This window comes from Rattus rattus, chromosome 1, assembly GCF_011064425.1.
Source record: "Rattus rattus isolate New Zealand chromosome 1, Rrattus_CSIRO_v1, whole genome shotgun sequence".
NCBI classification, from domain to species: Eukaryota; Metazoa; Chordata; class Mammalia; order Rodentia; family Muridae; genus Rattus; species Rattus rattus.
The window spans coordinates 193,550,223-193,566,069 of NC_046154.1; the positions used below are offsets into that span (position 1 = coordinate 193,550,223).

The window sequence follows — 15,847 nt, forward strand, 5'->3', positions numbered from 1 at the left end:
TNATTAAGTTTTCCTCTGTAATTTTACCGTTCTTTTGATTTTTTTTTTCTTAACCTAGAGTTATTCGTTCCCATTGCGGCCCATTGTGGTGTGTATGTGTACGCGAGTGTGTAGATCCTTTATTTATTTATTTTACTATTTTTACTATTTAGGTCTTTTATATTCATAAGTACTTTGGAAGGCTATATGCATTAAGTTCACTTTCCCATGTTCACTCTTTGGTTCTATAACTCTTCGTGCTGCCAACATGTAGATCAGAGAAACTTAAACTTGCCAGCACTTTTAATTTAGTGTGTTAGAGAAGGAGAGATGTATAGCGAATGGACTGGTGGGGAAGAAATGTCCTAAGTTTTGCTTCCTCTCACATTATTCCCAGTTATCTTTAACATTACTAAGTTTACTCAGGATTTATGTTAAGAAATTAATCGTCCAAAGCTTTCCTGTTTTCTTAGGGATTTATATATCCTGACTTCTACTCTTTAAAATAGTTTCATTACTAGCTATAATTCCCATGATGTAATGATGTTTAATAGATTTTCTATAAAGTTTACATCTGACACTTAATCGGAAGATACTCGAAATTATCTTTATGGAGAACTTTAGGCCAGATGTGCTTTTCCCAGATGGCATGATGTTAAGTGAGCAAGGAATATATAAAGTAACAACAGATTTTGGTTTCTGTGTCCCAAAAAAGCTTTTACTTCTATCACCTATCATTGTTTTAGAAGCAACTCAAGATGGTTTTGGAGAAAAATTACAGGTAGGTAACCTTTTAAGAGATGGTGAATTTTTTTAATGAAGATTAGAAAACCTTTACTCATGATTGTATGCAAACATGAGCCATCCACGGATTTTTTTTCTCTTTTCTGAATTAAAAATCAAAGGATATTTAAATATATATATAAACATGTTTTTTAAGGTCACCTAGGTGAAAATTTGTAATTTGTATCAGAGAATATTTGCATCTCTCTGCTTTAGGAAGGTGTGGTGATTAGGCCTGCTACCTCCTGCCCTCGCCTTTTCTTCTGTTTGTGTGCTACTATTTGGGGATTCTGCCTCATATGAATGTTTATGTACTTATTGCAGAAAGAGTGTTGGTAAACATCCAGTGTGGGATGTGGTTTTGATTGCCCTGACAGCTTCTCACAAATCAGCTGTCTTGCTGATTGTTTTATAGATACTGCACTTTAAGAACAAGATGCTTGGTTTGATTTTCTGCATTATTGTTCTCATGAGATATAAGTAAACCACCATAGAGGTATTGTTCTTAATAATTTGAAAAGGAAAATGTAGTTCCCAACCTCTTTGTATAATGTGAGCAAATAAAACTTGGAAACAAAGCTTTTTCCACATTTTTAATATCTGTATCATACTCAGCTTAATTCATATGTCTTCTGTGATTATAAAAATGGCTACTTTACAAATATTGCCTAGAAAAGATTGAGTGCAATTCTGACTCACTTAAATGATTTAGAAATGAAACATCTTGAGGATAAGCTTTGGCTATTGTTACTGTTTTATAACTTAAATAGGATACATTATGTGCAGTTTCAAAGAAAACAGAATAGACAAGATTCTGTTTCAGTTCTTTCTATTGTTGTTTAGAGACATGGGTTCACTTTGTAGCTACTTTGGAATTCAGTATGTAGCCCAGCTGGCTCAAAGCTATGGCAGTCAACTTGCATCAGCTTCCCAGGGATAACTGCCATTTTAAATTTGGAAAGGAAATCAGATGAGCCTTAACACAGTTAGCTAGCACAGTGTCCTAGATGAGTAAAGTCATCCCATCTTCACTTAGGTTGCACTTAAGGTTGAAAAGTGGTTCCTCCTTTAAAACATCAGGTTTTAAAAGTCATTTAAAAATCACTCTATCTCTCTTTGTTCCCCTCTTTCTGTATGTCTCTGTCTCCCTGTCCCCCAATCCCAGTACTGAGGATTGAACCCAAGGGTTCAAAACATGTACTAAATGTTTTAGATGTACTAAAATAGCATCACTGGTTCTTCTAAAATTTTGCTTGAAGAGAGTATCTTGCAAAATTGCTCCCAATTCTGTCTCAGCCTCTATGGTATTTAGAATTAAAGGCACTTGGCACCATACTTAATACAAAAGCAATTTTTTAAAGACTTACTTTTATTAATTTTAATTATGATTATGTGTATACATTTAGTCACATTAGTGCCCCAGGAAATCAAGAGATGTCAGATTCCCCAGGGCTAGAATTACAAGGCAGTCGTAAGCCTGCTGACATGGATCCTGGGAATTGAACTCAGGTCCTTTGAAAGCACTATATGCATACACAGCAGCTAAGCTATTCTCTCCAGCCCACGCAGTTATTATTTTTCCTTCTATCACTGGCAGTTGCATCAGCAACTGGTACATAAAAATGCAAGTTAGACAGAACATCTTGACAAACATTAGAATTAGATTTGGTAAACAGGTGGTGTTGGCTTTGATCCTAATTATCCAGGAGAGATGGGAAGGATTTTGTGTAAGAGATAGTTAATGATTCTAACTCAGTTAATTGTTTTTACTCATTTTCGGTTGTTAGCTTACTTTTGGTAAATTGAATCTATTCTCTTTGCAAATGTTTGCGGTGTCTTTATTTGGTTTTTATTATTATATTTCTACCTTTAGATGGCTCAGTTAGACTATATATTTGTATAATGCACAAGGATGCATGAATGGACAGGGAGAATAAATAATTCTGGCTTCATTTAGGAGGTGTCTTGAATTGCGGTCGAGTTGAAGAACAGAAGCCTAGCTACAAAGCTTCATAAATTGTGATGTGCAGGGCAAAGGTAAGACTGGAAAGGTAAGCACAGGTCAGGCAGATAAGGCATCCATTCTAAGGACTTTTGGGCTCTAATGAGAATGAAAGGGATGAGCTGAAGTTTTATAATGTGTAAAGATATGGACAAGGTTTGTGGACAGTAGAGAATCCCAAATACCTTATCAATTCAGATTCCTCTCGTGTGGTAGGTAAAACTGGGAGTACTTTAGAATGTTTTCAAATGAAAAAAAAAGGACTGAATTCTGACGACTGCAGAACAGCATTTCAAGCATTGAAGAAAAAGGAGTTAGGAAGTACTAAAAATGTAGATAAATGAGGAGACAAGAAAATCCCAGAAGCCAAGACAACAGTGGTGTACAGTGTTAACATGCTGCAGAGAATTCAGGTAAAATGAAATTTGAAAATAACAGTCTGTAAACCTAGATCAGTTTATATTGAATTAATAGGACCTTGGTTCCATTTGGTTGGACAGTAGAAAAGAAAGATACCGAGAAACTATTCTTTTAAGAAACTTGACTGGCTGTGTGAGAGTTGTTTTCACAGCAGGACTTTGGTTTTACATTAAAGTTTGCTGTGTCTCAGATATTTAACCATGAGTCCCATCTTTGAATTTGTTCTTAGGAGTTTGAACATCTTTTTGTGGCTGTCCTATATTAAACAGAAAAGACCTATGTCATGTTACAACCATTGAAAAGGCAAATTCCTGGGTTTTCACTTCTTAATTTCCAGAATGAATTCCTATTTATGAATTGTTTGAATTAAAAAGTACATTTTGAGTACCATTTAAATATTAATTTTTGTCACATGGCTTTTATGTTAATTGTGCATGTGTCAGATTTAGCTCGTGGTGAATTATGTATTGGTTTTTAAAAAAATGTCTCTTTCATAAATAACTAATTTTCAGTGTTCATTTTTTTATTTCTTTTTTTTTTTTAAATTTGAAATGAGAAGAAACTAGTAAACAAGAAGATTCCCAACTGATTATCAGAAGTGTAAATTGTCAACATCTGTGACACAGTTTCTCCCCCTTTCTTCAGAAAGCATCCTTAACATCCATTCGCTTTGGGGTTTTGTAATACAGAAGGAAGGATGCTGCAACCTAGCTGGGTGGACTACCTGTGGATTCTACTGGTAATTTCTGACACTAATGATTTTGTAAGTGGACTGTTTGTATGGATACTTGTTAAATTGCATTATGGGCACATAAGCAGGCATTAGCAGCACATGTATTAAATGGAATTTAGTAATTTAAAAATATCAGTTCATCTTGAAAAATTGAGGGAGAAAATTCATCTATAACTTTATTTTTGTTAAATTTAACTGGAAATTTTTTGGAAACTGGTTTCCTTAATATGCTGTTCAGCCAAAAGTTTTGGAAGATCTCCGTCAAGAAAACAGAACCATTCATCCAAAAGTGAGAACTGTGGGGAAGAAACTTTTGAAGATTTGCTTTTAAAGTATAAGCAAATACAACTGGAACTAGAGTGCATCAATAAGGATGAAAAGCTAGCTCTGAGCAGCAAGGAAGAGACTGTGCAGGAAGATCCGAAAACGGTGCATCTTGAGGACCAAGCAGGCACCGACAATGCGAGTGTCACAAAAGACCCCAGTAAGGAAGGGGCTCCTGAGGAGAAGACTCAGCTCAAAACCTTTCAGGCATTTGAATTGAAACCACTCAGGCAAAAACTGACTTTACCAGGGGATAAGAACCGGGTAAAAAGAGGGAAAGATGGAGCAAAGCAGCTCCCCTTGAAGTCCAGCACTACGGACGCCAGCCAAGGTAACGGGTTACACTGGGGTTGGCTTTGTTGTTGTGACTGTTTAGTGAAAGGTCTGTAAGTGTGCTTGGGTTAAGGATCCCAGTTTTTTGTAAGTTCTTTTGTGCTTTCATTATAGGTCTTAGTATTATTTAATAGTAAGTTTTGTTTATACTAAGTACTTTGGTTGAGGCAGGGTCTCACTCTGTAGTCTAGGCAGCCCTGGAACTTGCTATGTAGTGGTCCATGCTGGCCTGAAACATGTAATCCATCTGCCTCAGCTTCCTGAGTGTTGGAATTACAAGTGTGTGCCACCATTCCTGACTTCTACTCATCTTTTTTGTGTTTTTGGTCCAGTCAGCTTGCTATCCAGGTCTTAAATGTGTTGGACAGTAGGTGATGATACTGGCAGAATCACTGCTTTAGTGTTCTGTAAATTTGCAAGTTTTTAAGATTTATTGACTAAAGAAAGTTTTCACCCCGATTACTAGTTTGAAACTTTTAAATTTGTGCATAGATTTTAGACTTTAGCCATCTTTTTCATCATCGATGAGTTTTTAACTTCTCTTAGTTAATACTACAAATTCTATTAATTGATTTTGTAGTGTTTAAACTGCCTTTTTATACTTGAGCTAGTTTATATATTTTGTTTTTTAAAATCCTTGTTTAGTATTTTCTTTATTAAGATATAATTTTTATGCAATAAAATGTAATTTTTATCATAGTTTCTCTAAATTTTGACTTATATAGACAGTTGAATAACTGATAATCATCATTAGCCATTACAATTAAGATATATGCCTCTCTGTTTTTATAATATTTTTCTTGTATGTGTGTATGATGTGTATGTGTATGTGTGTCATCAGTGGACTTGTAGGAAGGACAAGAGCTTTACCTTCTGACTTAATCTTATTATCCCTATTTCTTTAATGCTTAACAGGTTTCTTAATCCTTAGTCCATCTGGTAACTGCTGGTTTGCCCCCAGGATTTTCCAGAATAGCATAAATTGTATCAAACAGTTTATTTATTTATGTTATTGAGGATTAAACCTGTGACCTTACACCTGCTAAGCAAGCAGTTTATTGCAGAGTGAGATTCTCACCTCTTTTTTTTTTTTTTTTTTAAACCTTTTGTTTTATAATAGAAATAGGCACGGTTTCACTAAATTGTTCAAAGTAGCCTTGAACTTGTGATTCCCTTGCCTTAACTTCAAACATCACCAGGATTGTAGGCTGGTACCACCAGCCCTGCATTCTGAGTTTACACTTTTTTTTCTTTCACTTAGCATACTGATATTCATCCATGTGGTTTTGTATATCATTAATTCATTCCTGTTTTTAATTGTGGAGTGGCATTCTTATGCATGACTCTGCAGTAGTTTATGTATATGGTAGAGGGATATTTGTACTTTTTAAGGATTTATTTATCGGGGTTGGGGATTTAGCTCAGTGGTAGAGCGCTTGGCAAGCGCAAGGCCCTGGGTTCGGTCCCCAGCTCCCAAAAAAGAAAGAAAAAAAAAAAAAAAAAAGAAAGATTTATTTATCTATTTATGAGTGCTCTGTCTTCATGTACACCAGAAGAGGAAATCAGATCCCATTATAGAGGGAACCACCATGTTGTTGTTGGGAATTAAACTCAGGATCTCTGGAAGAGCAGCAAGTACTGTTAACCAGTGAGTCATCTCTTCAGCCTGGGATGTTTATCTTTTAATATAAAGATTGACTAGTGATTCATCTTGTCTTCTAACCTTAATACCCCACTCCTTGACCCCTGTTTTCGTTGCCCAATTTTAATGTAAAGTTATAATACCCATAAAATGAATTAAGAATTGTTTATGAACTGTTGTATAGAATAGTTTAAGATCGTACCTGGAATATGTAGTGGATTTTGCCAGTAAAAGTGCCTGGATTTTAGATGGAGGTTTTTTTTTCTTTATGAGGATATTTTTGGTTCTTATTGCAGTGGAAATTGAACCCATGACTGGGAAAACCTTATATGACTAAGCTATCCCTGCATCTTTATATTTTGATTGATCATCTATTATGTTTTATTAAAAATTTGCCACTATGATGGTGAATTTATCTGTTTGTATGTTAAGAGAGTATTGATGTTGCCCAGGCTAGCCTTGAACTTTTTGTTTTTAGTGACCTTCCAGCTGTAACGCCTCAAGAAAATGGTATGTACTAGGACTCCTGCTGAGGACAGCACTTTTGTGTGTGATTGTGTATCAGACCCAGCACTTGCGTCTGCACCTGGATACAAAGCCAGTAGTTTTCCAGCTGAGCTCCCTGACTTTTGCATTTCTGTTTGTATTAAGTAGTTCAAACTGAGAAGCATGACAGTCAGTTTTATCTTATTTTGTTTTTGTTTTTATTTTTTTAAAGATTTACTTATTTTATTTATGAGTACATTGTAACTGTTTGCATGTAGACATAGGGCATCAGATCCCATTACAGATGGTTGTGAGCCATCATGTGATTGCTAGGAATTGCACTCAGGACCTTTGGAAGAGCAGCCAGTGCTCTTAACTGCTGAGCCATCTCTCCAGCCCTTGTGTTTTGTTTTTGTGTGTGTGTGTTTTAAATTATTTGTGTGTGTACATGTGCTATAGTACGTGGGTGTAAGTTAGAGGACAACTTGGGAAGTCATTTCTCTCTACATTTATGTAATGGGGATCTAGCCAAGATTTCCAGGCCTAATTGTGAAGCAAGTAAATTTATCCAATGAGCCATCTCATTGTCCCAAAACTCTTAAATTAGAATTCAATTTTGTTTATTCTTACCATTTTGAAGACAGCTTTGGCTTATTTATATTGTTGGTTTTGAAAAGCCAACTATCGGGCTGGAGAGATGGCTCAGTGGTTAAGAGCACTGACTGCTCTTCCAGAGGTCCTGAGTTCAATTCCCAGCAACCACATGATGGCTCACAACCATCTGTCATGGGATCTGTTGCCCTCTTCTGGTGTGTCTAAGACAGCAACAGTATACATAAAATAAATAAATTTAAATAAAATAAATAATAAATAAATCTCAATTAAAAAGATAAATCTTAGAAAGCAAAAGGAAAGCCAGTTATCAGTCTTAAGGATATTTAACTTGAAGGTTACCTAGCTTTCTACAGTCCTTTGGGAAAACTCCCATTTTGTGTTTTTTATGGTATGTAGTTTTGATACAGTTTAGTGTTGACTATAGATTTCTTTTTATTACCCAGTTGTGAATTTGTTGTGAATTTGATTCATTTGTTTTGGAATCTGTATATCTATTTTCAGACTATGCTAATATCTGTTTGCTGAGATTCTATATAGATGTGCGGTAGTAAATCACTTCACTGTATTTTTCATGTCTCTTGATTATAGAACTCAGCCACATAAATTCTGGAAAACTTTCTGTGCTGTATCTTTCTTTCCCTTTTCTGTATCATTCTCTTTTCAGCTCTATCTGATTGATTTTGCTTTAAGCCCACCTATTGAGCTTTCAGTTTCAGTTAAAATTTTTGTTTTAATATTTCATTTTTGTTTCTGAAGTCACTTTGGACATTGTTTTATCTTTATCTCATAATTTTAAGTTGATTTGTTTCTTTTGTGTGTGTGTTTCTTTTTTGTTTTTTTTTTTTCAAGTTGTGTATCCAGTCTGGTCACAAACTCTTATTTTGTCCTTGAACTCCTAATCCTCCTGTCTCTGCCTCCTCCATAGGCTTCCCACATACCAAGCCCGGCTTTGTATAATCGATGATTATATTCAAAGTTTTCAAGGCCATTCATTGGTATAAGTTTGTAAACCAGATTTTTATTATTATATATATATATATATATATATATATATATATATATATATATATATATGTGTGTGTGTATAATAATATGTATTATTGTAATTTATATCAAATATATATATATATGTGTGTGTATGTATATGTGTGTATATATAAATGTTTCTGCATGCACATCCTGTTCTTTCCTTTGCTCAGGAAGATTCTGTTGTCAAATGTCTTTTTTTGTTGTTCTCAATGGCTCTTTTACACGTCTTCCAATTTTTCATAACATTTACATATAAACTTCTTATTCAAGATGATAGAAATTGATTTTATTTTTTACTTCCTTATGATAAATACACTATCATTATTAATTTTTCATTTTAATTCTACTCAGAGGAAGCAGATCATGTACATGACCACTTTATTTTATCAATCTATCTCTTCTCTACTGTTTACTTGCTTTATTTTTAACTACTTTCACATATGAAGGTGTTTGGAAAATGTTTGAGATTTTTTTTAATCTTGAAATTTAATTCCCTCCTCCTTATCCTTAACTATTACCATTAATTTCTCTCAAGCATTTGTCTTTTTTTCAATGAAATTTTAGGAAAGGCTAGGCTGTACCTGCTCAGTATTTTAATTTCCATTTCTCCATTAATAAAATAGAATCTTTTCACTCTACCACAGAACAGAAACTTTGCAGTGTTAAAGCTACATTTGGCTAGGTTTTGCACAATCCAGTTGCTGAATTCAGTGTTCTTTTGGACATTTCCTTATATTCACAAACTAGTTGAGTGCTTTATTCCAGGCTCTTGCAAGTGTTAATGAACAGAATAATTGTTTATGCCTCTGTAGGTTTGCTTTTACTTTTACTTTCTTTTTCGTCCCATATTTCGTTCTGCTGCCCTAGACTCCTCTCTAATTCTTAGGCAGTCATCCCACTTGAGAATCCGGGTCTATAGATGTGCAATACCGCACCCTAAAGGTCAGTATGATATTATATGCTTGAACCTTAGAGGGAAACAGCAAACACGATGGGCAAGTTAGTTTGAAAGAAGTATTAGCAAGGTGAGTAGGATGGGAGTAGGGTCATGGGTCGAATGTTAGTAGGTTGTTCAGGATAGTGTTCAATTTGAAGGTTTGATGTAAGCAAAGATTTGTAGGCCATAAGAAAGGACAAATGAATAATTGTAAGAAAAGATTTCTGGGCAAAGAATCATTGATTTTTAAAGACAGGCTAGCATTGCCTGTCAGCTTGACAGAAATACAGAATATTAGGTTCTTCTCAAGATTCAGTGAATTGTGAACTCTGGAAGTAGGACTCAGTGACCTTAATGTAGCAAACCCCTTTCTGTTGGTTTCTCATATGTTGTAAGGTTGAGAATCTATGAACTGGAATAATGACCCTACTCAGATGGTTTCCTGTCAGACTTGAGAATAACAAGAAGCTATCTTACTAAGGAGGAATGAGGTATGTGAGTATTGGAAAGGAGATTAGAGATGGTATCTTAGGGTTTCCATTGCTGTGAATAGACACCATGACCAAGGCAACTCTTAAAAGGGATAGCATTTAATTGGGGCTGGTTTATAAGTTCAGAAGTTCACTCCATTAAGGTGGGAACATGGCAGCATCCAGGCAAACATGGTGCTGGAGAAGCTGAGAGCCATACCTACTGCAACAAGGCCATTCCATGGGCCAGGCAGATTCAAACCAGCACAGATAGTTTGTGGAGACACAGCATCAGAACTATACAACAACTCTTGCTTTAAGTTCTGAGTACGTGGGTTGGTTTTTGTTTTTTTTTGTTTTTTTTGTTTTTTTGTTTTTTTTAAAGACTTATTTATATATAAGTCACTGTAGCTGTCTTTGGACACACTAGAAGAGGGCATCTGATCTCATTACAATAGTTGTGAGCTACCATGTGGTTGCTAGGACTTGAACTCAAGACCTGGAAGAGCAATCAATACTCTTAACCACTGAGCCATCTCTCCAGCCCTAGAAGTTTTATTCTGAATAAAAGATCTCCAAAACTTAGTTTTCAAAAGATTTCTTGCTGCAGTGTTGAGAATACTCCATAGTAAAGAGAAATTTTGGTGTTTTTGTAATATGTATTCATGTATTTTTAACCCAGGTGTTCCCCCCCCACCCCCTTTATTTTTCCATTTGAGACACAGTCTCTATAAGCATCTCTGGCTGTCTTGGAACTCTGTAGATCATGCTGGCCTTGAACTGCAGAAATCTTTCTACCTCTGCCTCCTGAATTCTGAGATTAAAGATATAAATACTAGTACACCCGCTCCCTCCGACTCGTTTTGTTTTTTTTTTTTTAAAGACTTTTTTTTTTTTTTTTTTTTTTAATTGGTGGTCATGGTGCATGCTGTTTATCCCAGCATTCATCCAGGCACTCAGGAAACAGAGGCTTGGTGGATGGATCTCTTGAATTCGAGGCTAGCTTGCTCTTCAGAGAGCAAGGGTTATACAGAGAAACCTTATCTTGAAAATCAAACAAAAGAATACTTTTTCCCATATAACTTTATGTCCTTGATTTTTCATTTTTTCGGAGACATTCTTACTGTTACTGTTTTAACTACCATCTGTATGCTGACCCCAGCTTACATGCAGACCCAGGAGTAAGATTTAACTCCGTAGCAACTGTGTAAGGCCAGTTCACATATTGGAGATTCTAGATAAAAATCGAAATAATAGTAGGTATGATAGTGCATATCTGTGGTTCTAGTTCTTGGGAGCTGAAGGCAGGAGGACATAGTGAGACCTTTTCCCATCCCTCAAAAACACTGGAATAATTATAGAGGTATATAATATAGTGTATCACTAATCACAAGGTCAATTTAAGCAACGAACTGCATTTATAATCCACATGTAAAGTCTTATATCTGAATCTCATGGTTTCTTGTTTACCATTGTGCTTAGAAGGTACATTCTAATAGGTATTTGCTGCTATGCTACCTTAAAGGAGGTTCTGCCACTTTACAGAAGCACGATATCTTAAGTCATTATTAGATGTTTTGTGGCCAGATGAAACTCAGGATTCTCATGTAAGAGGAAAATATAGCACTTTCTGTACTTATTAAAGACTGTGGTTTTTTTTTTTTTTTTTGGTTAGCCTGTTTAGTTTTGTCTAATAATAGTTGTTACTTTGATTGATTGATTGATTTTATTATAATGGTATTTTATTTTATTTTATTTTATTGAGACAGGGTCTTACCTGATAGTTCTGGCTGGCCTGGGACTTGCTATGTAGACCAGGTTGGCCTTGATCAGCCTGCTTCTGCCTCCCAAGTGCTGGGATTAAATAAGTTAAACAAGAAAATGACTATACTAAAAAACTTTTATCAGTGTAATCTCAGAAAATAGTAGTGTATATTTACATATTGAATGGATTTTTAAAAAATGCCCTGTACTGTAATGAATATGTTACTTATCTTTAAAAAAGCCTGGAAGTGTGCTTGTAGAGGTCAAAGGTTCTCCGCATTTCCTATGAAGGGAGTAGAACAGGGAGTGCTGTTGGAGCCAAGATGGTGCACCAGGTGTGAGGGGCATGGTTCAGAACAGTGAGGTTCCAGAGTGGTAGAGGGGTGGGTGTGCTTGTATATTCCTGTGTGATTTGGATCATTCAGTCATAGTTTTATATATGTTCTGGTTTTATATATTCTCTTACTGTTTCTTTGAGATGAAGTTCATGCATAGTGAACTTTATATTGGGCTAAAAATCCAATTATTTCTTCCTCCCTTTTTTCCTCTTTTCTACTCCCCCTTCTTTTTCATCAGTACTAAGGGTAGAACCCCATAGAGACATGACAGGTAATCTAAAACACTAAATCACATTCCCAGTTTTTGACATTCTATTACACCGACATCATTCATTTTATGATGGATAAGCCTTGTTTGTTTGTTTGTTTGTTTGTTTTTATTTTTGCTTCCCCCTTCTCTGAGAGTTGTCCAAGTCGTCTTCCAACTCACTTTGTAGTTCAGGCAGGCTTTGTGCATGTTACCTTTCTTGCCATAGTTTTTTTTTTTTTTTTTTTTTTTTTACAAAGACTTATTTATTTATTTATTTGAGTTCACTGTAGCTGTTTTCATGCACACCAGAAGGGGGAATCAGACCCAATTACAGATGGTTGTGAGCTACCATGTGGTTGCTGGGAATTGAATTTAGGACCTCTGGAAGAGCAGCCCTCTTAACCCCTGGAGCCATCTCTCCAGCCCTTTCCATAGTTTTTTTAAGTAGCTGGATTTCAGGTCTGGGCTACCTGGCCTGACTAGAATGAATTTTATATATATGTTTGTTTTTTTTTTTTTTTAAGTTTAGAGAAAAAGGAATCTGCCTTGGATTTGGTGATTGCTTCTGTTGTTTCATCTAGGGTTCTTGAGTAATTACTCTGTTTATTGAGTAAGCTGTATATTTTTCACCGGAGGGTTCACTTGTGGAACCAAATTAGGATTTTTATAATACTAACAGGTTTGGTATTATGGAAAAAACAACAAACCATAAAATATTAGGCTTGCAGTTTAAATCTGCAACTTCAGTTGTGCCACACTGAAAGGCTTCCAAGTTTTAATTTTGTTAGTTCAAGTCTCTATCTCAGGACTGCTGTAGAAGCTGTTATTGCTGTTTCTATATGATATGCGATTAGGTTTGGGATAATACTGTAGAAGTCTAGGTCCAAGGCTAAAAATCTGAAAGTCTTTAATTTTATTGCTATATAAACTAAACTACTCCTTGTATTCTACTAAAAAAATGGCCATTTTTATATGCATAAACCAATAGTCTAAAGATTGTTTTTATGGTTTGTCATTGTGGTTTCTCCATTTAGCAATGAAGGTTTATTTTGTTTGTCTACTCCATAAATTTTGTTCTTATTCTAAATAATTTATCTTTTATAATATTTGAATCATTTGCCATATCAATTTTAGAGTGAGGCTGATATTACAAGTTTGGTCAGATTTATATTTTCATTGTCTCTGTGTGTGTGTGTGTGTGTGTGTGTGTGTGTGTGTGTGTGTGTTAGTGTATGTGTGTTGTAAGAGTCAATCTTGGATGTTCTTTAGGATGATCATTAGCTTGTTTTTTTGAAACAGGGTTGGTCTCTCCTTGGGACCTGGGGCTCAGTCATGCTGGCTGCCTGGCTAGTGAGCACCAGCTATATCACCTTGTCTCCATCGTCCCAGCGCTGAGATTACAAGTGCAAGCCACCGCTCCTGACTTTTTATGTGGTTCTGGGAGTCAAATTTGGCTTCTCGTACTTGTGTGGCTACCATTTTATGAACTGAGTTATTTTTTCAGTCCTTCATTCTCTTTAATTTGTATAATTTTATTTGTATAAACTAAGAATAGTATTCTTTTCCTTTGATTGAGGGTCATGAAAACAAGGCCATAATAAAGACACCCTGTAATATAATTTCTGATTTCAGTGTTATTTTCATTTTGGATTAATTGTGGCTATATTTTAGAATATTCAAAAGATGCTGTTTTATTTTAAAGGATTAGAAGATAAAGAGCAAAATATAACAAGAAGAATTAGTGCCTCAGATATTCTATCTGAAAAGGTAAGATACTACTTTGTGGAATTGAATATATCTTTATATGACCTATACTTGCATTCTGTAGTCTGTTCTTTTGTTTTTATTCATTTTAGAGACTTGATCTCAAGCTTGCCTTTACTTCCTCATTGCTGGGAGTACTGGTGTGTGCTACCACACACAGTTTGTAGTGTATTATTTTGAAATTATTGCTGTGACTTTAGACATTCTGGAGAGTTGTCTTAGGATTTCTTCCCACTTAAGTCTAAACTCTATTAACTTGATAGTGTAATTCAGATCTATAGATGATCTTTCTGTTCACTGTTTCTGAATCATTTAATTTTGACTCAGTGTTTATGTTCCAGGATTTTCTTTTGTTTTGGTGTGTGTGTTTGTGTGTTTTATAGTCCATTTAATAACAGAATTAGGTTGATCTTCATCTGGAATCACAGTTTTAACTACTTCCTAACTGAAAGAAATGTTAGCTGCGTGAGATCTTTGGCTTTTTGTGTTCCTCCCATTAGTTTAATGTCATGTCTTCACTGGGTTGTTGTGAGGCTTTAGTAGAATAAAGTACAGAAGTATCAAACATTGTTTAAAATTTGATACATATTGAGTATTGAGTAACTCAAGCCTTTTCTTTTTATAGATCTGAAATATTTGCAATTTCTTCTATAGTAATTTCAGTTTGTTGTTAGGAGTAAACTGAAATGATTCAAGGTCTAGGAAAGATGGTCCTGAATTTAGGAAGGCTAAAGTGACAGTGAACACACACTCATACATACTCGTTTGTTAATATCCTCAGAGCAACCATATGAAAAGTAAGTTGACATGTTTCATAGATGAAGAAAGAAACATTTGGATAGGTTAAAAACTAAATTTATGTAGGAATTATATGTCAGAGCAAGAACTGAATGAGGTCCTCTGAGCCCTGTTTCTGTGATCTTGCTTTTGAGTAGCTAGATTAAATACCTGTGACAGCATTAATGATCCTTCCTTCCTTCCAAGGGTAGCCATTTCATAGAGTAATCTCAGTGAAAAATGATTATAACTATTTTGGTAAAATCTAACTATTTAACAATAGAATCTTGTATTTTAAAATGGAAATGTTTCATAATTGTACTGTTCAGTATTGTAGCTAGAAATAGCACACATGACTTACGGAAATGCAGGCTGGAGATGGCTGCCCAGCAGTGAAGATGTTTGACTCTCAGCACCTGTATTGGATACTCACATCCAGCTGTAACCAGTGGCACAGGATCTGACACCCTTTGCTGGCCTTCGAGGGCATCTGCATACATTAATTAATTAGAGCCCAGTGTGGTAGTCTAGGTTTGTAATTTCAACAGTCAGGAGATTGAGTCTAGAAGGATTGTGAACTCAAGGGTAAGCTGAGCTGTGTAGTGAGCTCAAACATTCATGTCCAACTTGGCTGTATGGTTAACTGAGACAAACTAACAGATAAGCAGATATGTTATTAACTTGTAGTTTTCAACAGTAAAAGGTGGGTGGAGTCATTAGCTAGCATTCACTGTTTTTTTTATACTTGCAAATAAAAATAATTGGAGTCTAGGAAAAATATAGTTATACAATACCAATTAGAAAAAGTTATGTGAATCTTAATATACTGGAATTTGAAACTATTTCTCCTTCCTCTTCCTCACTTTAAAAGGATTCTCCAAACCTCTTAAATCCATGAATACCTAAGAAGTTTTACTTAGAGTTGCTTGGTATCTTTAGTTAGTTACATTTCAGTGAAAGTGTGTAGAGCAGGCTAATTTTCTAAAGCCATTTCAAATTATAATTAGTAGGAATAAGTTCTGGTGAGCTGTTCTAGAGTGTCTAGAAAGACAAATTTTTTTATGTTTTTACTGTAAAGAATAAATAAATGGTTGAGAGAGTTGGATCTGATTTAAATGTCACAGTATGTGCACACATTGAAACAGCACAAGTACCTAACAGTTTGTATAGTGTTTATGCACCAGTTAAAAATTTAAAAGGT

The 15,847-nt window shown here is 35.1% G+C and overlaps 1 protein-coding gene across 2 annotated transcripts in view; it reads left to right on the top strand.

The window, feature by feature from the left end:
* Zfc3h1 (zinc finger C3H1-type containing) overlaps positions 1 to 15,847 on the top strand; it is a 54,884-nt gene that overhangs the window by 1,258 nt on the left and 37,779 nt on the right. For both annotated transcript variants that reach the window (XM_032912529.1, XM_032912533.1), the window contains exons 2-3: positions 4,156 to 4,572; positions 13,808 to 13,872. In XM_032912529.1, the coding sequence (XP_032768420.1) occupies positions 4,156 to 4,572; positions 13,808 to 13,872 (482 nt within the window). The remainder of the gene's footprint in view (positions 1 to 4,155; positions 4,573 to 13,807; positions 13,873 to 15,847) is intronic.